At 49.2% G+C, this 23,617-nt stretch overlaps 2 protein-coding genes across 2 annotated transcripts; both read left to right on the top strand.

Annotated features, from left to right (window-relative positions):
* Positions 1-204: 204 nt before the first annotated feature.
* EARS2 (glutamyl-tRNA synthetase 2, mitochondrial) lies at positions 205-7,975 on the top strand (the record flags this gene model as incomplete). Its single annotated transcript, XM_082006728.1, has 9 exons — positions 205-271; positions 749-904; positions 1,856-2,045; positions 2,333-2,805; positions 3,626-3,734; positions 4,274-4,427; positions 5,671-5,801; positions 7,164-7,299; positions 7,892-7,975. 9 exons carry the CDS (start codon positions 205-207, stop codon positions 7,973-7,975), a joined length of 1,500 nt encoding a protein of 499 aa, XP_081862854.1.
* Positions 7,976-8,869: 894 nt separating this feature from the next.
* Positions 8,870-23,060, top strand: GGA2 (golgi associated, gamma adaptin ear containing, ARF binding protein 2; the record flags this gene model as incomplete). Its single annotated transcript, XM_082006522.1, has 17 exons — positions 8,870-8,903; positions 9,640-9,724; positions 10,572-10,647; positions 11,116-11,214; positions 12,846-12,969; positions 14,287-14,390; positions 14,891-14,971; positions 15,822-15,959; positions 17,099-17,180; positions 18,104-18,223; positions 18,500-18,667; positions 18,926-18,981; positions 19,271-19,422; positions 20,225-20,394; positions 21,349-21,518; positions 21,945-22,055; positions 22,668-23,060. The coding sequence occupies 17 exons, from the start codon at positions 8,870-8,872 to the stop codon at positions 22,776-22,778; spliced, it is 1,881 nt and encodes a 626-aa protein (XP_081862648.1). The 3' UTR covers positions 22,779-23,060.
* Between the last annotated feature and the right edge of the window lie 557 nt (positions 23,061-23,617).

Raw genomic sequence — 23,617 nt, 5'->3', positions numbered from 1 at the left:
CAGGGGCGTCCCGGCCCCTCCGCCCAGCCCCTCCGGGCGCCGAGGCCCTGCCGCGCCCCCCGCGCTGCCGGCGCCGCGCGGCAGTAGGAGGAGGGTGGTGGAGCCTTTACGGGGCCTCCCGCCCCCCGGCCGCTGCGGGCCAGGGGATTGGCTGGCGCGCCCGGGCGGAAGCGGCGCCGGCGGCCACGTGGGTGGTGCGGCGGGATGGCACGAGCGCTGCAGGGCGCGGTGGGGTCGGGGACGCGGGTGCGGTTCGGGCCCAGCCCCACAGGTAACCCCCAGTGCCTCGCCAGGCCCGCCCCTGCCTCTTCCCCCGCGGGCTCCGGACCCTTCGGGAGCGCGCGGGGCCGGGGCCGGGGCGGGGCCCGGCCGGGCGGGGCGGGACGCTGCGCCGGCTCCTCGCCCCGGGCCGCTCCCCGCAGAGAGCGCCGAGGGGCCGGGGCGCTCTAGCAGCGCGGGAGCCGACAGTTTGCGCCGTTCCAGCGGCGCGGGGGAGTTGCGTGGCCCCCTCTCGTGAAAGCGCGCCACAACGGTGTTTCGGGGCACGTGCCAGCTCGTAGGCGATGCCCGGCTGGCGCCCGGGCCCGCGCAGCCGGCGGTGTGGGGGCAGCGCGCCCGCCCGGCCCCGGCCTGCCCTTGGCACCGCTTTCCGTGGCGGGTAGCGTCGCCCTCCTGCCAGCTCGTGCTCAGAAATGTCTTTCCTGCGCCTTAACCATTGTCGTCTCCTCTGACTTCCGTGTGATCACAGGCTTTCTGCATCTGGGTGGCCTTCGGACTGCTTTGTACAATTACATTTTTGCCAAAAAAACCCAAGGCACTTTTATTTTGCGAGTGGAGGATACAGATCAAAATCGCGTGGTGCCTGGAGCTGCGGAAGGAATAGAAGAGATGCTGGACTGGGCAGGTATTACAAACATCTTTCAATTTTGCTTCCTGAAAGATTCTCTTCTTTTTAGAGATTAACAGTACCCAAATTGAAGAGTATTTTGCATGATAGCAAGCTACGCAGCGTTTCAGATGATGAATTAGTTGAAATGTAGTTATTTGTACAGCTAGGCACTAGGAAAGCCCTTCTAGAAGTAACTGCTTAGGCTGGTTTCTTTTGTCTGTGTTGTCTGACATGCAGAAAGATCCAAATTTGTGAACGTGGCCCAATGTGCAGTTGTAACAAAGGTTGTGCACGAGAGATGTGACAGAAGGGTCAGAAGCTGCAGCAGACAGACCTTGCTGTAAATTGATAAATTGTTTGTATACAGAGCATATGCTAAAAGGGATCTGGAGGTGTCAGCTTTTGTTTTGAATCCTCTGCTTCTTTTTGAGCTTGAGAACTAAAAGTGAGGGTGATTTTAGAATACAGAATTGTGATAAACTTAGAGCCAGGTCCCACGGATGCTGCCATTAATGGGTAGGTAAGCTTTAAGGGACTAGGGCTTTGCTCTTGAGTAGTAAATTTGGAGTAGGTGAAATAATCAGCTAAGGCGTCAACTGTATTTTTGTGGTTTTTGCTATAAAAAGGGTGGATGCTACTTTGTACACCTGACTATATTTTGCTGTAAGAGCAATTCGAGTATTAGAGCCACTCAACTATTTACTAGGTTTTGGTGATTTTTTTCTGCTTGTTGCTTCACACACAGTACTTTAAATTGTAAAGATGTTGGCTGCTGTTTATCTTCTGAGTCCAGGAGAATCTGACTCCTGTGCTAGACAGATGCCATTAGCAGGCTGCCCTGGAGCAGAAACCATCTTTAGACACTCTCCAGAACCTTGCTATTTTGTTCTCATTTAGCGTGCTCTGGTGGTGGGTTTCGCTCTGCCTTTTTGCGGGTTTTTAACTCCTGTTATACTGATATTTCAGGTATTCCCCCTGATGAGAGTCCTCGCCGCGGTGGCTCCTTTGGACCCTACCAGCAGTCACACAGACTTGACCTTTATAGGAGCGCCAGCGACGTGCTTCTGGAGAGAGGCGCGGCATACCGCTGCTTTTGTACCCCTCAGCGCCTGGAACTGCTGAAGAAGGAGGCTTTGCGGAGCCAGCAGACCCCGCGGTAGGGATTCCTTGTCTGCTGGGTGGTTCCCTGTACTGCATGCTTGCAAAAACTTACGGCAACATGCAGGTCTATAGGATTGTAATATCACTGCCCGTAGAGAGAGAAGCCAGCGTAACCCTTAGAGGCTTAGGGGCGCGACCTCCAGAGACAAAGTGGTTTGACTGGACACGTAGTGGGCAGGTTACAGCTAAAATGCTGAGATCGATTTAGAGTTCTGGGAAAGTAAAAATGGCTGATGGGGTTGGCCTGTATTGAACAGAGGCCTTCATTCTCCTTTCTCAAAGATATGACAACCGGTGCCGGCACCTGACGCCTGCAGAAGTGTCTGAGAAGCTGTCACAGGGCCTTGACTGGGTAGTCCGCTTCCGGCTGGAGAAGGGGGTGGAACCCTTTCGGGACCTGGTCTATGGCTGGAACAAGCATGAGGTGGCTGACGTGGAAGGCGACCCAGTGATTCTCAAGGGGGACGGCTTCCCCACCTACCACCTGGCAAATGTGGTGGATGACCATTACATGGGCATCAGCCACGTTCTGCGGGGAACTGAGTGGCTGACTTCAACGTCCAAGCACCTCCTTCTCTACAAAGCCTTTGGCTGGGATCCCCCTCAGTTTGGTCACCTCCCGCTGCTTCTGAACAAAAATGGTGGCAAGCTGTCGAAAAGGCAGGGGGACATCTTTCTGGAGCGTTTTGCTCAGGATGGCTACTTGCCAGAGGCTCTGCTGGACATCATAACTAACTGTGGCTCTGGATTCGCAGGTAATGACAACAGGCTTGGTACTTGCTAGGACGCTTCTTGATGACGACGTTGGGAAATGGATTAGGTTTATTTTAATAGCCAAGAACTTTGACAGTGTTTGAAGGGATCAGGAAATGGGTGTCAGGCAACCAGTTTGTCACTGAAATGCCCCCAGGGCTTCTGCAGAGCTCCTGTGAAAGACTGGGTGGTGTGCGGGAATAGTGAGAATCTTTCTGCCTCTGTGCAGCCATTTAAATTGAGTCTGATGCTTAATGGGTTCCCACTTGGGACAACATTCATCTGAAGGTGAAGAAACTGTCTGTGAACTTTTGGGAAAACTTGTATTCTATGGTTAATAATACAGCTGTCGCACTTCTCGTTTAACCTGAAAGACCATGAGAAGTTGAGTCAATGGCTCCTTTTGTTGCTCTTGCTGTGTGAGGATCACAAATTAACTTGTGTTTCGGGAATTCAGCTTGGGAATGAAAACTTTCTTGGGCAGTGGAGCCTCCTGGCTGAGTGTTACTTCTTTTTGGCTGACCAATGCAAGGGATGTTCCACCAAAAAGCCAAGCAGAATGTCCCAGTTTCCAGTTTCTCGCCAGTAGTTAGCAGAGCTCTTGGGGAAAGGGCAGCTTCCCATGCATGTCTGCTACAGGTTCCCTCCTGTTTGCTGGGGTACGTCCCTGTTAGCGCTGTGAACCGTGGCTCTCCTGTGTCACTTCTTCCTTGGGTGTGCTGCTGCCCCAGCCCTGCACCTGAGGCTTGCGATGGAATGCAGTGATGCTAGTTCTCGCAGGAGAGCAGATGTGTATTGTTCCCTTGTTGGCTTATTTTGCAGAGAAACAGATGGGGAGGACTTTGGAGGAGCTGATCTCGCAGTTTGAAATAGGCAGAATTACAACCCATTCTGCCCTCCTGGATCTTGAAGAGCTCCCAGAATTCAACAGGTATAAATACCAGTGGTAACTTTTCAACCTTAACAATCTGTACATCACTGAGAATTTATTCCTAGCACTTGGCTTTAATTGGCAGTTTTGTTATTGGATCAAGCACAGTCCCAGCACAGCGGCTTTTTCTCTGCGCTACAGCGAAGTACAAGTTTCTGCTTACACTATTCCTGTCTCCTCTCCCGTCCTGTGCTTGGACACTGCTGTCGGGCACACTGTAAAAACCTGGGCAGATGGTGTGCAGCTAGGAGGATGCAAGGTCTTAAGTTTATATCAAAATAACATCTAAAAAGAGACGACACTTCCAGAGGGTACTTCTGCAAGTACACTCTGGTGCTAGGGGATGTTGCGTTGCTGAGAGTTACCACATCTTTTGTTCACTGTGGTGCATTGGCGCTTAAGGCTTTGTTGTAGAATGTCTGTCTGGGGTTTAATGTTGCTTTTCTTAACAGTTTTAATTGCTAAATGTTGTGAGGTTGGCATGATTAGATCCAGTGTAACCCAAAGCAGTCCAAAAGCAGTTTTCTTCTTTGTCACAGGATTCACCTCACCCGTCATATTGAGAATGAAGGGCTACGACAGAAGCTAATTAGAGAGTTGCAGTTGCTGGTGGAGCATGTCTATGGGGATCAACAAGTGGATCAAGAGGTTCTAGAAAAGGACTATGTGGAGCGAGTCCTCCTGCTGAGAAAAGTATGAGCAATGATAGCACCATGTCACCATTTTGGGGAGCTGAGGTTTTGTGGGATTCCTGGATGAAGACTCAGCTGAGTCCTGGGCACTGCTTTGATCTAAGCTCTGAAGCTCCACAGCCTGCCAGTGGCTGTTACTGCCAGCTCCAGTGATCATGTGCATGCTGACTGCCAAAATCCAATCATATACTTTGCTGACCCGTAGGAATGGGCATGGTGAATATCTTGGTGGCCTTTGCAGAGTCATAAGCTCATCCATACTTTGCTGAGACAGCATAGAGCTCCCTCGGCAGAGGGGGGACGTCTCCCTTCCGTGGAAGCAAATCATGGAATTGTAGGATTTTCTTGGAAGACCTCTTTGATTCATGCTCAGAGCAGGACTGTCAGTAGTGCTGGGTCAGGTCAGCTGTGGCTTCATCTAGATGAGTGTTGAAAACCTCCAAGCTGCACTTCTCCTTTAGCCCAGGATGTGGCTGGCTTGTGCTGGGAAGATCCAGCACCCAGGGCCCCTCGTGCCAGGAGGCTGCTCACCTCTAGCTTTTGCTGACTGGGCAGCGTAAGGTGCCTCTGCTTTGCTTCTGCTCCACGCTTTGGTAGCAAAGTCAAAGCAACCTCTTTGCAGAGGCTGATGAAGCTCTTGGTGGTTAATACAAGTGGGGCTTGTGCATTGGGAGCCCTGGTCTCAGTTAAGTGGCAGAGTTCCGGCTGTAAAGGGGTCAGAGATATTGTGGCTCTTCCCAGTGCCAGGAAGGAGGGAGGAGGGTGAGCCCAGCTGTTTCCCAGTCTGCTCCTGGGATGCTACTGTAGTATCTGGAGGATTCCTTGTGAAGAATAAAGCCTTCTTTGTAGGGGCAGGAAGAGACACGACTGTTCCCGCATGAAGGCTTCACTGCGGCAGCGGGACAGTGACTCGTGACTTCCCACTGTCTCTTGAAAGGCGGCAGATGAACGTGGCGAGCCACTTCCCCAGACTAACTCTGAGTCAGCCCGCATGCAGCTCTGCAGCACGGGTACAGCCGTTGCCCTTTGGGCTGCTTCTGTGTCCCTGCTCACGCCAGCTGGTTATGGGTGTGAAAAACTCAGCTACCTAAATGTCAGCAATTCACGTTTCCTCTGAGCAGTGTGGAGTACAAGGCAGTGGTGTGTTTGGACCCTCTTTAATTGTTTGTGAAGTCCAGACAGGATGTGTTTGCTCCTCCTCCAGCTTAACCCTCAGCCTTGACAGCTTTGCTTTCTTTCTCCAGGGTCACATAAGCCTCCTGAAGAACCTGGTGTCATCTGATTATTCTTACTTATGGGTTAGGCCCTCAGTGTCCCGAGAGCAGCTACAAACTATTTCTGCAGAAGTAGATGAAATAGGAAAACTAGTTGTAGGGTAAGTGTCTCTTCCCAGCTCTGTACACACCCACCTGCCCGCCCCAGAGCATTGCTTTTGGCTGCTGTATTGATTTTTGGACATGCTCATAGTTCTTATTTCATTTGCTCTGCTTTGGAATGTGCTGTAGTTAATAACTAGTGAGAAATTCTGTGCTTTTAATTGAGAAGCAGCTTGCCAGCAGGAAAGCTGACGTCAGTGCTGTCAAGCAAGAATTGCCATGTCTGGATTTAGGAAAGCACCAAGCACAGCAGTTTGTGTGCCAGCAATGGCGCTAACAAAGCAGCGGTGTTAGCAAGGTTTTTCTATGCCACCTGATCTCCTGTGCTTGTGTCTGCTGAAGTGCAAGGTGGTTTTGGTCAACGTGTGTTCAGATTGTGTAACGAGACTTCTGGGTCTCTGGAGTGAACCCAGGTCATGTCCAGCTGGAATCACTGTCACTGCTGAAGAGCTCATCTCTGGGGGGCTTTTCCTGCTTCCATTTCTTTGTCTCTAGCTAGCAGCCTGCAGTTCTGTCTGCTCAGAAACATTGCTGGGATGGCAGACAGTCTGCCCAGTCTAGGACCTCCCTTCTGTGCCAGTGAGTTTTGTGGGGTTTTGCCAACAGCAGTTTCACTGCTGCCCCATGCCCCCCCCCCACTCCACACCTTGCAGCTAGGCAGGGTGGTATGTCAGTCACCTTTCCAGATTACATCTCATCTCTGGACTGAAATGAGCCCTGAAAACCATTTTGGGAGTAGTTAAGGTGGCAGTGTCTTCAAATTGAGCTATTATTTCCAGCTATCTGTAAAGCTGGTTGCCCTCAGTCATCTGTCACAGCTGAGTGGTAACTGAATCCAAGTGATGGTATGTAAGAATACTCGCTATCCTGGAGGGACAACAGTCCTGCTACCTACAGTGGAGTACTATCAGTGATGGCTCCTGCATCTCTACAAATCATATTATTAAAAAAGAAATCAGAATTGTTGCTTTTGCTGTGGTTTTCCAGGTCCTTGGTGTAATTTTTTTATTTAAACTTGATGCTTGCTTTTCTGAACAAACTCTGCTTTCTGGTGCTGTTGAACTAAAGGTACGGTTTTGCAAAGCAGAGTCTCAGCAGCAGGATCGAGGTAAAGTAGTCCCTCCTGCCAGCCTAGGAGGGTACCCGTGTACACGACCAACGCTGCGGTGAGCAGAGGGAGTGCCCTGGCGCAGAGCAGGAGTGAAGGGCAGGAAAGGTTACCTTGAGCTGCTGCTGTTGCCAGAAGATTTTGCAAAACCAGTCTGAGCTAGCTGGCAGTCATCGGAGTCATTAGTCATTTCTGGGTAGGAATCCTGTGTTTTGTATGTCCCTGAATTATAAGGACATTTTCTTTCCTAAAGGCTCATGACAAGGCAGGCAGCTGTTTTGACTTTGGAGGAGTTGAACAAAGACCTGAGAAGCCTCCAGAAGCAAACCAAAGAGACTCAATACAGCAGCATGATGAAGCTCCTTCGCTTGGCTCTCAGTGGGCAGCAGGTAAAAAATAAGAATTCTGAGACTGGGACCTTCTCTCTTTTTTTTTTTTTTTAACAGCTATCTTCTCTCTGATAGCAACATACTGGTATTTGGACATCTTGCAAGAATTGACATCAGTTTCTGTTATAAGCGTATGTACCAATATACAGCAATTCTGGAAGAAACGGCTGTTCTGAGAGTTTCAGAAAGGCAGAAGTTGTCAAAGTACGAATATGCTGGTGACAAATCTGAAGTTAGACCAGCTCCTTACAGGAGTGTTGGCAGGGTTGTAGGTTTTGGTCCAAACTGGGATTTTACGTGCAATCTGCTTTTACAAATTTCAAAAACAAGTTTTACAAAAATTCTTCAAAGCCTTATCTTGGCTGAGGCTCTGGCATCAATCATTCTGGGTCAGTTTGACCATTCTTAGCATTTTACTTTGGGAGGAAGAAAAACCCAAACCCTTGTTTTGAGATTACTAATGAAACTCCTACCCTTGGTCTAACAGCAGTCTGATAGCTAATCACTCTGTCGTTTCCGCCATGGTGATGCATAAACACGTGCTGAAAAGCGTAAGTTTCCATTGGTACAATGACTTCTTATGTGTTTTCAGCATGGACCAAGCGTTGCTGAGATGATGGTGACTTTGGGACCCAAAGAAGTGTGTGGAAGAATACACAAAGCACTGTCTAGCTAATACGAGACAGAAGTGACACCGACAGCCAGCCCGTGGACTCGGATGGTGTAGGCAACATGTGTCGTTGTCCTAGACCTGTATTTTTTTATCTTGGCGTGATTATCTTTGATCAGATGAGCTGGGCTTTAGACCAGGCAGGTGTCACCATGATGTTTCCAGGTCTATATGTATCTGCACTAAGCATAAGACAGTTTGTCTGGGAGAGGAACCGAACACAGCTTTAGGTCCGTCCTTCTGCTCTCATCTTATGCAAATAGCCTGGTTTCCAGGTTGGGAGAAAGAGACTTTTATTAGTGTTTAAATTCAGACCATGTGGACAGAAAGTAATGCTGTTTCTGATACCAGCATGGCTCGTCTCAAGCCATCGGTCTCTTTTTAGAGAGGGCCTTGAAGTCAGGGTACGTACAGCTACAACTGTGCAGGTCCCCAACAAATACTGTGGGGAGGGTATTTAGAAATACAAAAATATATATATTATAGCTGGTGCCCACTTAGCTGCCCTGGTGTCCTGCCCAGCCGAGTGAGCTGCTCGGAGAGGGGGACTCTCCTCCCTGTGTACTGTCTCATGCCTCTGGTTCTGTTAAAAATATCCCTGACCAGGAGATTGGGATGTTTTTTCCTCTTTTTGGATGATGACCTCTTAATTATTAAATTAATGTGGTGACTTTTGATTCTGTTCTCGCCAGTGTGTGCTCGCTCAGCACGCCAGCAAGGGGAGGAGCAGCTGGAGGCGGGAGGGGGGTGTTTTACCAGGCCAGCCCACGCCCAGAGCGTACACATCCACTCCACGAAAACTTGCGTGGGCTTCCCACAGGGGCGAGCGGCGGTGAGCAAGGAGTGGCGGCGGGTGGATCCGCTTCCTGCTCGCGGCGGGGCGGAGCAGAGCGAGAGTCCATGGCTGGCGCCGGGGAGCTGGAGCGGTGGCTCAGTGAGTGGGGCTGGGGGGCTGGGGACCGGGGCTGGCTCAGTGCTGGAGCCAGCGGTGAAGCCAGTCCTGGCCCCCGGCCCCAACTTGGTGGGCACCGGAGCAGCCTCAGCTCCGTGGGGAGGGGTCCGTCTCCTTCACGGAGCCCCTTCAGGGTGATGTTCATGGGTGCTGTCTTAACTGGTTGCATCTCCTGCTCCCCATCTCTCCTGTCCATCCTCAGCCCCAGTTCTGCCAAAGCTGCCTGAGTGCTGGACTGGGCAGTGGACACAGCCGAAAAAGACTTCCTTGGTTCAGCTGTGCAGGCAGAGCTTTGGGACGGGCATTTGTGCGGCTCTGTTGCAAAAGGCTAAACTGTGCCTGTGTTCCAGCACAGCAAGGTTTGCAGTCCGGTCCTGGGAGAGCTGCCCTTAAATGCTTCTTAACAGTTTCACGTGCTTTGTGCTAAAAGCAACCTCATGCTGTTGCTGCTTTCAACACCTCAGTTTATGCCTGACTTTGACTCACTCAAAAGAGTGTGTACTCCGGACTGTATTTTTAGGCAGATTTTAGTAACAGCTGTTTCCTGCTCGTCCTGCGTCTTCCATTTCTGCCTCTTTTACAAAAAAGCCCTAAAGCAGCTGGTAGCAGCGCGAGGTCTGAGCCTCTTCCTGCCTTTTGCCGCTGACTTGCACACGCGTCTTGCAGTGAGGCTGTTTTTGCCGTTTTTTTGTTTTGTTTTTTTTTTCCCCTGTGTAAGATAAGGCCACTGACCCAAGTATCCCCGAGGAAAACTGGGAATGCATCCAGCGGTTCTGTGACCAGGTGAACGCCGACATAGAAGGGTAAGGCAGACAGACGGCTCTTTGTGTTCGCTCTGGGCTGCGTGTCTGGCTCTGAGCTGCTCTCGCGGCTGCGGGGGCGAATGGGACCTGTAAGCTGCGGTGTGGGGAGCCTGGAGAGGCAGCTGGGAGTGCTCGCTGGGCTCTGCTGCTCCCGAGAGTGTACATAAACTGCAAAAAGGTGTATGCCAGTGTGGTGGAGGTTGATGTCTAGGAATAGGCTCTGACATCCATTGCTGCAACCCACGAGGCAGCAGGTCCTGCCTGCTGTGCCCTCGCCAGCCTCTTGGGAGACTGGCTAAGGATACCCGCTGTGGGGCTCTGCAGAGAGGTGAGCTGAGTCAGCCTCAGCTTTTCCTTTCAGAGGGATGGGAGATCTCTACTGGGACGTCCCCACCTTCCAGCTGACAGTCGCCGCTCTGTGGGAAGAAGCAGGAGCTAATTAAGCAAATGACCTGTCGAAGCTTAGTGATCATCTCTTTCTTTAGCACAGACGCCTGTGTTCAGAGCCCGTAGTCTGGCAGCCGTGTGCTGCTCGGGCTGGGCGTCACAGCTCCTGGACCGCAGAGAGCCGGCTCTCGTGGCGCTCGCCCAGGGAGAGCCCCCGGCCTCTCCCAGCCGGCTGCCGCCGAGAGGACAAGCCTCTGAGCACGGCAGTGGGGTCGACCAGCCGCTTCAATTCATCTCTCGCCCCGCCTGCGCGTGTGCATCCCCCCGGCCAGCGCTCCGCCAGAGGAAGGGTGTCTGAAGCAGCAGGCTGTGAACCTGGCAGTCGCTCTTTGCAGGGCAAAATTAGCAGCGCTTGTTTTTCTTGGGAACTTGTGTCTGACTTGCGTCTGCTACTCCCCAGCCCATCGCTTGCACCGAGGCTGCTGGCACATAAAATACAGTCACCTCAGGAGATGGAGGCTCTCCATGCTCTCACAGTAAGTGCTTTCATCCACGTGCAAAGTAGCTTGGAAACAGAGTTTGGGGGTAGAGCTGCCTCTTTCTCTTAGACATTTCTCCCTTTTAACTTTCCATTGCACAAGGAATACAGAAACCAGGGTGTAATGGAGGGAGTAACTGCTGTTGTTCCTTCCCTTGTTGGTCTGCTGAGGTGTTTCAGTGGTCTGCAGCTCTTACTGTTTAACCTGTGGTCCCAGCACAGGGTCGGTGGCCCAAAAGTTATTAGTGATGGGTAGAACAGAGCAGATGGTCTTAAACATGCTGCTTAAGAAGGTTGGATGAAGGAAAAATACATTTCTTGATGTACAGTTTCCTCAGTATCTTGTATTTGTGAATGCAGTGCCAGAAAGTTCTTAGATTTAATAATTCGATGGGAACGTTATTTTTAAAAAACTCTTAAGACTCGTGTGTGCAGTTGCTATTTGGTACTGTTTTGTTTTCTGCAGGTGCTAGAGACCTGTGTGAATAACTGTGGTGAAAGATTTCACAATGAAATAGCAAAATTCAGGTTTCTGAATGAGCTGATTAAAGTGCTTTCCCCAAAGGTAGGTGGTCGTGGTTATGCTGGACAAAACAGGTGGGGCACACAGTTTACTTCATGCTGGATATGAAAACTTAGAATTTATTTCGCATAGAAGCAGAGGAGAATTTATGTGTGCCTCCAAGCACAAGGACTGGGTGGGACTCCCCCTGTAAAAGACGTAAGCCAGCGTCGATTTCTGTGAAAAGCCTTTCCCTGTCGTTTCTCCCAACTCTGCTGGGACAGTCAGGGACTCCAAGGGAGGTCGAAATCGTTCCTGTGACCCCTCAGCCTGTGGCCCTTTTGCCTCTCAGTGATTTACAGAACTTCCGTCAGGGACGTGGCAGAGGACAGAGATGCCAGGAGCTGCCCGGAGCCTCTACTGTGTTTTCTTGTGCTCTGTCCTCAAACTCGCATGCTCCGGCTGCTCTCCTTGCTTTCTCCTGCCAAAGGTTAGCCTGGGTTTGGGTCCTGTTCACCTGGGGTGGGCTCAGCGTAGGTAGCAGCAGGGGGGACAGGACTTCAGCAGCCCTTGTGCAGCACTCGCTCCGCCACCGCCTGACAGCCGCGCGTGCGTGTGGCCCCTTTGGGGTCCTGCTGAGGCGTCCTGACAGCCGGGCAGCGGGCTCGCAGCCCCCGGGCAGCTGCACCGCAGCTTGGTCTGAGCGAGCTGTGAGTTCAGGGTGGATGCGCTGGGTCGCTGGCGATGCCTCTCATGACGGACGATGGAGACCTGGTTTGTCAGAGGCTGTGTGATCTTCACGCCTTGCTCCTCTCGGCATCAAGTAGCAGGCCTGGGACTTGTTTAAATACCCTTCTCAGCAACTCGGGAATCAATTCCCCTTTTTAGTGGGTCCTGCGCATATTTACCGCTTGGGCAGGCTTCGTTTTCCATTACATCGCGATGGCAGAGGTGCAAAGAGCTGGTTTCAGAGAAATGTGTAACTGAGCAGCAAAACCTCTTCCCTCAGTTCTTGGTAAAGGTATCTCAGTGAAACAACAAAGTTTAAGGACTATATTGCTGCAGAGTTTTGTCTGCTGTTTTAACAGAACAGGTATCATTTGGTGAGTTTAAAATGCCTGATGTTTCGGAGGTTTGTGTGTGGCTTTTATCATTCTTCCTTATGTTTTTATAATCCATTAAAGTGAGTGCTTGTAGACAGTAATGAGAGAAATCAGAGAAAACATCCAGATGCTGAAAAAAGACAGTAACTTTTGCTTCTCGTTTTGTTCAGTTTTCATTTGCCCGGCTCTGGCTGAGGCCAGTGGTGCTATTTGTATTGCAGGCAGTTAAGGAAGTATTTAAAGTCAAGCAAGAACCGTTTTCACTAAAATAAAACAACCTGCTTTTGGTTTCGGATTTAATAACTGATCAGAGAAGTTTTGAAATGGTTTCATTTTGTTTGTCATATAATATTTATGTAATTATCATATGCTTAATAGTACCCCTTGTATTTACAGCCACAGCCCTACACACAGTTTCCTATACCACAAGATACACAGTTGACAACACTCTGAAAAAAAGTGTTAGGAATCTATTTGCTGCTTGGTCTCTGCACAGAAATAACTTAGGGCTAGACTCATATACCACATCTGGCACTAATTCTTTGGGTTTATTCTTTTATTCCTTACTTTACTGTTTTGTTTTGTTTTCAGTACTATGGAACCTGGTCTTCAGAAAAAGTCAAGTCAAGAGTCACAGAATTAATATTCAGTTGGACAGTCTGGTTTCCTCAGGAAGTTAAAATCCGGGATGCTTATCAGATGCTGAAGAAACAAGGTTTAGTTCTGTTATTTCGGTTTCCTTTTTAGCCTTGCAAGCCACATGGTTTCAGACCACAGATATCTGTCCTCTTTAACTTGTGACTCAGCTTTTTTCAGAAAACGTGGTGTGTAAGGAGAAAAGAACAAAGGCCACACTTACAAAGTTGTTTGGGTACTTAAGGATGCATGTAACTGTTTAAAGAGATTTACCAAAGAACAGCCTTATTGGGTCAAAGATCAGGCTCGCCTTGTGGCCTCTGTTCAGGCAGTGCTCACCACTGTTGCGCAGGGAAAAGGTACAGGACAGACTCGGCGTGATCTTTGCCCTGGAAGACTCTCCCAGGTTTACGAGGGATAGGTTCAGAGAGATCCTGACCCAGATTTCTCATCCCTTCCATCATATTTAATAGTCCTTAATGGTATTGTAATCCAGAAATTTGTCCGATCCTGTCTTGATGTCCCAGGTAGTAGGTTTCAGAGCTTAAGTGAGATGGTACCATAATACTTTCTGTGGAAGTTCAGAGGAATTCGGGAGTTTGTTTAGATGCTTCACACCAGGTTTGCTTTGTGCATCTTTGAGCATCAAATGGCTTTGCAAGTCTTCCCCCAAGTCCTGCCGTGGAAAGCTTCCTCGCCATCACTGCCCTGCCTTTGTGCGATGGCAGCTGTGGGCTGGGCTGTCGCTGCAGCACCGGCACTGCTGGGGTGCTGAGCAGGGGTGCTGGGTGCCCTCCTGCCGGGCAGCTCTCGGGGACCGCTGCCCATCCAACGCCTGCGCAGTCGGCTGCCGCTGCTGCTGCAAGCGCTGCCGAGAGGCAGGAGGGGAGACGTCCACGGAGTCACCGCTGGCGCTAAGGGCTCCTTCGGTACTCGGTTGCGTTTGGTGCCCTGCGTTTTATGGCTGTACTGATCGTGGCAGTCCGGCGTCCTCGGAGGTCAGTACTGGTGTGCTCCCAGTGCTCTTGCTATGGGGGAATTTTAGCAATTCACCCAGAGGGAGCTCCGCACCTCCGAATTTTATTTTCTACCCTGAAAATCTCATTTGGCCTGTGCTTAATTCAGGGGAGAAAGAGAAGTCTTTTGTCTGGGTGTGTGCTAAGGCAACTCCTTGCTTCTCCATCTCATTCTGTAAAGTTCTGGGGGCGGGTGAAGGACACGGGTGCAGGACACGGGTGCAAAATCCAACGCACTGCTGAGCATCGTGGAACTTGTGTATTGTCTGACTTGCTTCTGCTACTACTCAGCCCATCGCTTGCCCCGAGGCTGCTGGCACATAAACATTGGGGTTTTAACAGCTCAGGCATCACTGAACAAATACTGTTACCCGTTCCAGGGATGGTAAAAGACGACCCCAAATTGCCAGAAGACAAAATTTTACCTCCGCCTTCTCCGAGACCTCAGAATTCTATTTTTGACACAGATGAAGAGAAATCGAAGGTAAACCTTAGGGATTTCCTGCTTGCCGCCCCGACTCTGTTTTATACTTATGAGAAAACAGGCTCGTCATATTTTGGGAGTTTTTGCTGTTTCAGACAAAAAGTTGTTAGAATAATGCTAATATCTCTTGCTGTACAACAGCCAGAGAATTCTTTGATGCTTTGTCAGAAATTTTTGCTTAGTAAAAAGTTAAACGTTTTTACAGAAAAACATCAGTTTCTATTAAACTTTCCCGAGGGAGGGTTTCTCCGGGTCTTACAGAAGCTCTGCAGAGCCAGAGAATTCCTATTTCCAAACAGCCAAACAGTGTGTGCATGCAGCTGTGGGAAGCAGCAATATAATCTGGATTAGATTATGGGACGTGAGCCCATCTATTTCCAGGACTATAGAAGCTATGATGACAGTGGGTGTCTGTCAGTGTCTGCTCTCGTGTGATGTGTGTCTGTAGCGTAGTGCCTAGAGGCTGCTGCTCACTGCTGTCCAATGCTCTCCCCTCACAGCTCTTAGCAAGGCTTTTAAAGAGCAACCACTCTGAAGACCTGCAGGCTGCCAACCGTCTGATCAAGAGCATGATGAAAGAGGTAGGGAGCTCCTTGGGTCAGCAGCGCTGTTTGCAGCTGGGGAGGGCGGGAGGGGACCTGGCAATTCAGTTTTTGACCAGGGGCTCTCCACACCTGATCTCCATAGTGCTGCCCTGGAGGAGGGATGGTTTTCAGTAATTGTTACTCTGAAGTTATGGTGTGGGATTGTTTGGTTTGTTTTGTTTCCCTAAAACATGCCATTGCCAGAAAGAGGGAATATGTATACTCAGGAGCCTGTATGGCGGGACACTTCCATGTTAGCGGAATCCTGGCAGTAGTACTGTATTAGTGATAGAAAGTTTCCGAAGTTAAACTTAGTTCCCAGGTGGAAAAAAGCCACACTTGTACAGAACTGCCTCTTTTCTGGACACAGTGTGTGTGTGTGCAGGCATCTGGCATGTCTGTTTTCATTTTCCATCCGAAAGAGCACCCCACTTCGCTGCATAAATAGGAGACTTGGTCTGTTTTAACGAAATCCCTGCAGTTGTTTTGGGAGCGTCCTTCTGTATGGCAGAAGCCACCAACTCCCAACTCTAATTTTGAAGTCTTACTCGTGCCCGTGGTGAAATGAATTCCTACACATCAGCACCCTGGCCAGGGTGCCCTAGGAAGAGTGGGAGGCTTCCACCTTCACCCTTGACAGGGAGGTGTGGTGCAGCACTGATACTGGAGCTGTTGGGGTTGGGGGGGTGAGTCCTTACCCGCGCTGCTTTGTGCCTCCTCTGCCTGCAGTAAGACATTAGTAGGAAGCAACTCCCCAACACGTGTGATCCAGAGTGACCCAGCCAAGCTCATGCACTGGCTGTATTAGCCAAATCATCATCTACTTTTATTTCATTTTTCATCAAAGGAACAAGAAAAGTCGGCTAAGATGTCCAGAAGAGTGAATACCATCAGTGAGGTTTCTGAGAATGTTAAACATATGGATCAATTACTGGAAAGCTACAAGAAACAAGAATTATCCAAATCTGACCAGGAGACCCTACAGGTAAATGCTCTTTTTCCTGCATAAGAGGTTCTTTTGACTGGCTATGGCTGGGAGGGCCCTGGGCAGCAGGATTCAAAGGGCAGCATGGTGCACTGGGCTTCTGCCAGGGCAACAGCATTACCACAGCAAGTAGTTTCCAGCTTATTTGGTGAATAACGGTCCCTCATGTCAGTGTAATGGAAGTTGGAATGGAACTGTCTCCTGCTATGCTGGTTTGAGTTTCTGTCCAGGTCAGCTGCTCTTCTTGTGGTATCTGATGGGGAAATGGTTCTTCCTCCAGTAGTGACATAACACATGGGAATCCCCTTCAGCCCGGGCATGGTTAGGTGGGTGTGATGAGATCTGACCAAAGAAGCTCAAAGCTGTGGGTTCTTCAGCTTGTGCTATGGTTTCTGTGATTCCCCTTTTTCTGCCCAGAGCGCACTGGTCTGCTGCTGCTCATAAGTATCAATGAATTGAGGAAACATTTGATGTCACTAATAGGGCTGTCAGAATAGCTTTCTGGCCTCTAAATACCTGAAACTCCACTAGGATGCCTACCAGACTCCAAATTTAAAAAAAAAAAAATCAGACAACTGAATTTTTGTAGGTAAGAACTTTTCCTGTGGCTATAGGTGACAGCAGAGTTTGGAGTTAGATCCCTCTGGGGAAGGCTGCTGCTGTAGGTCGAAGAGACCCTGCTTTCAGACCGAAAAAGTGTCTGCCTCTATGCCTCCTTGCTTCCTAAAACACTGAGAAGAGAGCTTTAAGCGGCTTTGCATTTTGTGATGGTAGTTGCGACTGACAGTCATAATCCTTCCCTCCGAGTACTGTGATCAATCTATTCACTCCTGGATGCTTTTAAATTGACTAATTTTACACGGATCTATCTTACACTGGTACACATAGAGAGGATGTGATTGCTGAGAAGATACCAGCAAAGCCTCTGTGTTCCAGTGGCAGTGCTTCCAGGATACTGTGGATTTTTAAGAGTGCAGCAACACGCAGCATTGATACCCTTTGTCTGGACCTGGGCAGAAAATGCATCTTCCTGTTCTAGACCTATCACCAATTACAGGTGGTCACGGGGGCAGCGAAGTGCGGGAGTGTCTGGTGTCTGGGATCTCCTGAGCAATGATGTGAAACATTTCCTTCCATAGACTCTGTCTCAACGCTGTGAGAAGCTCAGGCCACTGCTCTTTCGTCTTGCCAGTGAGACAGTCGATGACGATGAGGCTCTAGGTAAGAGCCAACACTGACCTTGGATTTCTTTGCCGTTAAGTTTGTCTACCTTTCCTCTGACGAATGGGGTATTCCCTTCCTCTGAGAGGGGGACATGCTTAGGCACGGGCTACCCTGCTGGCAAAGCTTTCCATTTTCACCTTTAAACCATGCCCATGGGAAGTGGCATAAGTCTCCTCCCACTCCTCTCCAAGGAAGCTATTAATTTTCACTTGGAGCCCAAAATCAAACAGTGAATCCACTTTCTTCCAGCCAGGGTGGTTTTCAGAGTTTTTTGGAGTTCTGATGTTCAGAGAACTGAAGGCTTTTGAGGTCTCTACAGAGACTGAAGTTCTCCCTGTCTATTAACACAGAAGGGAAAATATTTTTTTAATTTCTTAAGTAATCTACTGAGGAGGGTCATATGAGCAGAATCTTTGAATTCCACAGTTGTGAAATTTAGCCCTTCCTAGAGGATATGCCTTGAAAACCTGACTGAAGCGATGCCTTGCTGAATAGACATCTTAAAGAGCAACCATAAGGGCTCAGCTGTGCCTCAAACATTTCATTCATACCCATGAACGCCAGGTTCTTCGCCTGTGGAGTGCTGGATTAGACTCAAGTACACTCGGAGAACTTGTGGAGAACAACAAAGTGCATAAGAGATGGCAGGAACTATAAGTACTTTAGAGAGAGGATCAGATTTCAAAGTGGTCTTGATAAATGAGAGAGGCCTGAAATCAGCAGATGTATGTGCAAAATGCTGCACTTCAGAAAATGGAATGAAAAGCTAGTCAGGATCTTAAGGCAGATTTCCCCACTAGGCTTTGCTCCAGGCAAGTCCTTAGACGCACTGTCCCTTTCTTATGAGCGGTCTGGAGAGTGCTGTGGAACTGCCCCTCCAGTTAGAGCATTAATGTTTCGCTGCTTCTCTTGTTCTCCAGCTGAGATACTGCAGGCCAACGACAAGCTCACACAGGCGCTCGGACAGTACAGGCAGGTTGCAGCCAGCCGTGAAAACGGTGGTGGAGGAGGTTCAGCCGCCAGCTCTGCTGATGCACCAGGTAAAGAGCATCCTGCAGCGTTCCACGATGGCTCTGCTCCTGCTCATGTTGTATATGAGTGGAGCTTGGAAGGGAAGCACTTCTCAGAGAATAAATGTGCAGACAGTCCTGTAACACAGGAAAACTATTACATAACCATCATTTTCTTTTACATATGGTTGATAGAAAATATTACTGAAGTTCTTCTCCTATGAGTACTTTTGAGCATGCCTGTACCCACACATACACTGTTCCTTTCAGGAGGTTTCTCTTTAACTCTTTCTGCTCTCTCCAAAGCATGCCGGACAGCCCCAAGACGCATGAAGAGCTATACACTGATTGACTTCTCCGAACTGGAGGCGACAGCCCAGTCTCCTGCAGAGCAATTTGCAAACATAACCACCGCCTCCCGGCACAGCAGCACAACCTCTACCTGTCTGCTCGATGAGGAGTTAAAGTCATTAGGTTTGTACATGCAATTCAGTACTTTGTTATCCTTGTCGCTAGGGTTCACGGTGATCAATAAAAATAGGAGAACTTTGACTTTAATGTTGGTCATACAAAAAAGCAGACCCTTTCAGCCAGAATCACAACTTTTCAAGAATGTAGTTTCTTTAATGGTGTTAGACTGTAGTCAAACTGCTGTTAAGACAACAAAGGAAGAACCTATGGAAAACCCTTGTTTTCTGTAACTGATCTGTGGCATCTTGGCATCTTTCTTAGGTCTCAGCAACTCTCCTGTTGTACAGAAACCACCATCTGATTTTGGCTTAGTAGAGGTAAGAGATATTCAGATACTTTAGTCCATAAGGTACAGAGGACAAAAATAAGATGTGATTCTTGATCCAGCTTTCTCTGACAGCCTTTTTTTTTTGCACCACTCTATTCTGAAAGGCAGCTAGAATCCTCCTGCTCTGCAGTGAGTTTCTCAGTTGCAGTTTCCAACCAAATTACCCATATTTATTTCTATTTTAAGTAGTGTCATTAAAACTGAAGTTCTTTTCAGTGGAACAGGTCTGATTTTTGCTGATGTTCTACAGCATGAACCAGAAGTGTCTTAATTTTCAGACTCCTGTACACAATGGATATAGTGAAATTGTAAGTGCTGTTCAAACGCTGGGACTGCAGGAGGGCTGGGAAGACAGCTGTTCAGAGAAGAATGAATTTCAGGGCCTGGCTGATCAGCTCTCTCCATCATCCAGGACCAAGACATTACCCTTGTAAGCAAACTCTGCATAATACACTCTGACTTTGGAGATGAGGAATACTGCTTTACAGCCGCGAGGTTTAGGAAGACCTTTCAGCTACAGCTGGTTAGTGACGGCAAGCTATCCATCCGTGCATTGGCCCCAAAGCAGCAGTTATGCACCTGTTAATTGCACTTTGTGTAATTGCATACTAGAACCTTCCAAGGGTCAGAAACTTTGGCAGACAAATCCCATGGCTTAGTAACAAGGTGATCTTGAGCTAAAGGAACAAAAGCCTTACAGTCAGATCTTTTTATAATAACCTGTGACTCAAAAAAGACTTTGCCCATCTTCCTTCAGGCTATGACAAAGTAGTTTCCAGGCATTCAGTGGAAGCCTAACAGTTTGTGAACCAAATGCATCATCCACAGATCTTCAGAGCAGGTGACCACTGATCCAGTCTGCCATAATACAAGTCAAGGAATTTTACTGGAGATTCCCAGCTTCTTGTATTACCTTTGAGCTACAACTTATTTTAATCTCACTGAGTAGAGCTTCAGAGAGTCTGTGCATGGGGAAAGTAGACTTCCAAAGCCCTGGAACAAAGTTTCACGATAGTAACAGAAATCAGTCTCCCTTAATGCTGAAACAGGAGCTTCTTCTATGTATAATAAGAGTTTTCGAATTTCTCAAGAACTCAGAGAGTGTAAGCTTGTACTTTATTTATATCTAAAAGGTATGATGGATTGGGAACACAGATGGACACAGCAGAAGGTGGTGTATACCACATAGTCTCCCCAGTTAATATAAGCTTTCTACATGCTTTTCCTTCCAGGGATTTATCACCAATGAAATTGAGCTTTCCAGATCTTCCAAACAGATCAATGGCAGATACTTCATTCTCCAGCCTAGGCTACGAGCTGAAGCCTGCTGCCTCTTTGCATCCAGCTTCCCATGATGCTTCTCTAGAAAACCTTTTTGTTCCTTTAATTTCAATTACACCGAGTAAGTGCAATGATTTCTGTGCCCCAGCTCTTCTTACTAGAGCTCTTCTGTGATTTTTGCAGGGGAGCAAGCCAAAGTAGCCTCAGGCTGTGCGTGTTTGGCTGGAAAAAACTAATGACTGTTCTGTGAAGGACTTCATGTATCTGAGGATTTGAGCAAGTGCTAGGAATTGTACCATGGAAAAGTCCTTGCCCTCCCTACTCAGTAGTCGGGAGTTTCCTGCCCTGGCTAACCTTTGTGATGTGCTTCTGAACTGTTTGCCCTTAGCACCTTTAACCAAGCTTCAAGCAGGTCTTCTCCAGAGGCTTAAAAGATATCCGTGGGTGGGAGCTGTCCCACTTCCTAAAGCAGAGCTGTTCTTTCTGCCTCTGCTTTTCGATTCAACACTGTACGGCCCAGCCCTGCAACCACTTGATGGAGTGTTACCCTGGGTACATGGCACCCCAGCATCTCGGAGCAGGGCACGTCCTGTTAAGAGGACTGAGAGCCTTGGCTGTTGCTACTTTTGGAAGAGGACAGGTACAAAGACATTCCAATCTGATTGTCTTCTGACTTCAGTCTCTCAAGTGAAGGATTTACCAGATTTTGGAAGGGCTGGATGATGATAACCAGGCAATGGTGATAAAAGGCTAAGTCTTCTTTGTGCTGAAGAGTTACATTTTGCTTTTCCCATCGTATCTGTGTTGGATTCATAGCTGACATCTCTGGCTGACTGTTGAAATCTGAGCTGCTAAATCTCTAATTTAGACATCTAGATTCCTTTCTCTGCCTTAGAGGCGAAATGTAAATCACAGCCAGGTGCTGTATGCTGCTTGGTCTGTGAGTTTGTTGGAGGAAGTAAAAGTTTATATGCATGTTTCCTTTTTGCTGTTCCTTATCACGTCTTTGCTGTTCTGCCCTCGGAAGGGAGGGGAATCCATTCTTTGTTTCTGATTCTCCTTTTGTCTCTGGCAGGCAGTATCTGTCCGCTTACTGTGTACGATAAGAATGGTTTCAAGGCTATGCTCCACTTCTCCAGAGACCCGGCTCCTGGACGACCAGATGTGCTGGTGATGGTTCTTTCCATGCTGAGCACATCAGCTCAACCAATTAAGGACATAGCATTCCAGGCTGCAGTCCCAAAGGTGAGAAGCCTATGACAAGTAGCAGAGAGTGGGACTACTCAGAAATGTCCTGAGGAGAAGGTTTGCCATTTCTTGCTTAAGATTGCTTGCCTTGCTCATTGGAAATTGCACAGCTCAGTTTCTCTGAACTGTGAACCTGTTGTGTGGTGGTGCTGCTTTCACAGAATATATTCCTGGCCTTGAGACAAGAAAACAGGGCTCCAGACATGCTGCTTTACCCTCCTGGGTAAGGCACTCATTCTGCCTTGTGTATGTGCAGCATAGAATTGTCTATTTAGGAATATCTGCCTCGGCTGGGGAAGGGCATGCTCTTCATTAAATGACACAATCTGGCTGACGTATCTTTAAGCAGCTCTGTGGCTTGATAACACTCCCAACAGTTTTTCAGCGTGGATCAGAAAGCATTCCTTTTGTTTTCTCTTTCAGACCATGAAAATAAAGTTACAGCCAGCATCCAGCTCTGAGCTGCCTGCCTTCAGCCCTTTTCTCCCCGCTGCGGTGGTGTCCCAGGTCCTGCTGCTTGCCAATCCGCACAAGGTATGTGCGGTGATTGAGTCTGCTGGTGGAGCACTCGGAATGTCACTGTAGTGGGTGGGGTATTTGTGTGAGAGACAGGGAGATAAATGGCAGAGACAGAGCGGTCTGGGCTGTGCTGGAAGGACATTTTTCCCACTGAAACAGCTTTCCAGAACTATAATCTGAAGGATTGAATGAGCAGTTGCTACAGGGGCCTGCACAGTTCTACTTCAGTCTACGTGCAGTGATGGCTCCTGGTAGACACTGTGCAGATGTTTGCAGCTGATGGAACATGAGGCCACCTAAGGCACAAGTGACGCTTCGCAGTTCTGTTACATTGATGAATAATTACGAGACCGAAGGTTGGTGTAAGGAATCCTCTGTCACTGAGAAGGTTGGCCAGACCTGGACTTCCAAGCATGCCCTTGGGTGGCTCGCACTGGTTTCCCAGTCACTCCTTATACATCTCATGAAGATCCAGGTCTCATTCTGTGTAGATCTTCCGCATGGCTGAAGTGTTACTCTCCCCTTTCAGAGGGTGATTCACTGCAGCAAGGCTGTGAGGGATGAGGCTGAAGGGGGCCCAGGAATCTGCAACCATGACGTGGCCATCTCTGTTCCTTTCTCTCATAGGATCCTATCCGACTGAGATACAAACTGGCGTTCACGCAAGGTGTGCAGCCCTTCAGTGAGGTGGGAGAGGTGACGGGCTTCCCAGAAGCAGAGCTCTGGGGCAGGAGCTGAAGTTCCGCAGGCTTGGACATTGCCATATCGCCTTAGTGGTGGATGGGGAGGGACTGTGTGCAAGTGATACTGGCCCGGACTCCCTAATGGCTCTTTTCCTTGGGATCTGCCTTCTCCTTCCTTTTGGTTTCTGTGCAGGTGTCTGGCAGGAGGAATGTAAACTGGCTGCTTCTGCTGCATCCTTTTTCTGTAGCTGACCCCGCTTTACAGGACCCTGCTGTGGAGCCCTGCAGCCCCAGAGCCTTAATGCTTTCTTCCATACAAGTGTTTCCTGCTGCTTTCTGGGCCACTTTTCCCTCTCTCCCATTACCTATTCTTTTTGAATTAAAAACAAACCCCAAACTTGTACCAACAATCAGTCCTCGTGACAGACTGCTTGGAGCCCAGCAGCTCTTCCAGAGACCTACCCACCCTTTCACTGATGCCTGCAAGAACGGGGGGACTGGTGAGAGTTAGACTCTCTGTGGTCTGGTGGATGTGGTTTATAGGGAAAGGCACAAAACGAAGTGACGAGTCAACAGCGGGCATGCTTGGGGGCCAGTCTGGGAGAAAAAACGGCTGAGCCAGTAGCTCGTCCCTCGCCAGGCCCCGCAGCTTGTCGTGCGCCGGCTCCTTTGGGCTCTGCAGCGCCCGGAGCGCGTCTGGGGCTTCTCCTCCACAACGGCGCCTCTCGCGTGACACCCACAGCCGCCCCGAACGGGGCGTTCTGCCCACAGCCCCCGCGCTTCCAGCTGCAGGGGAAGAACGGATTGGCCTTGGTGCTCGGGGCGGTCGGGCCAGGTAGGCCGAGCTCGGGAGGTCCCGCGCACAGGCCCCGACCCCCAGCCCTGGCGGGCCCG

This window comes from Phaethon aethereus (assembly GCF_964289735.1).
Source record: "Phaethon aethereus genome assembly, chromosome: 15".
NCBI classification, from domain to species: Eukaryota; Metazoa; Chordata; class Aves; order Phaethontiformes; family Phaethontidae; genus Phaethon; species Phaethon aethereus.
This window is presented reverse-complemented; position numbering and strand designations above follow the sequence as displayed.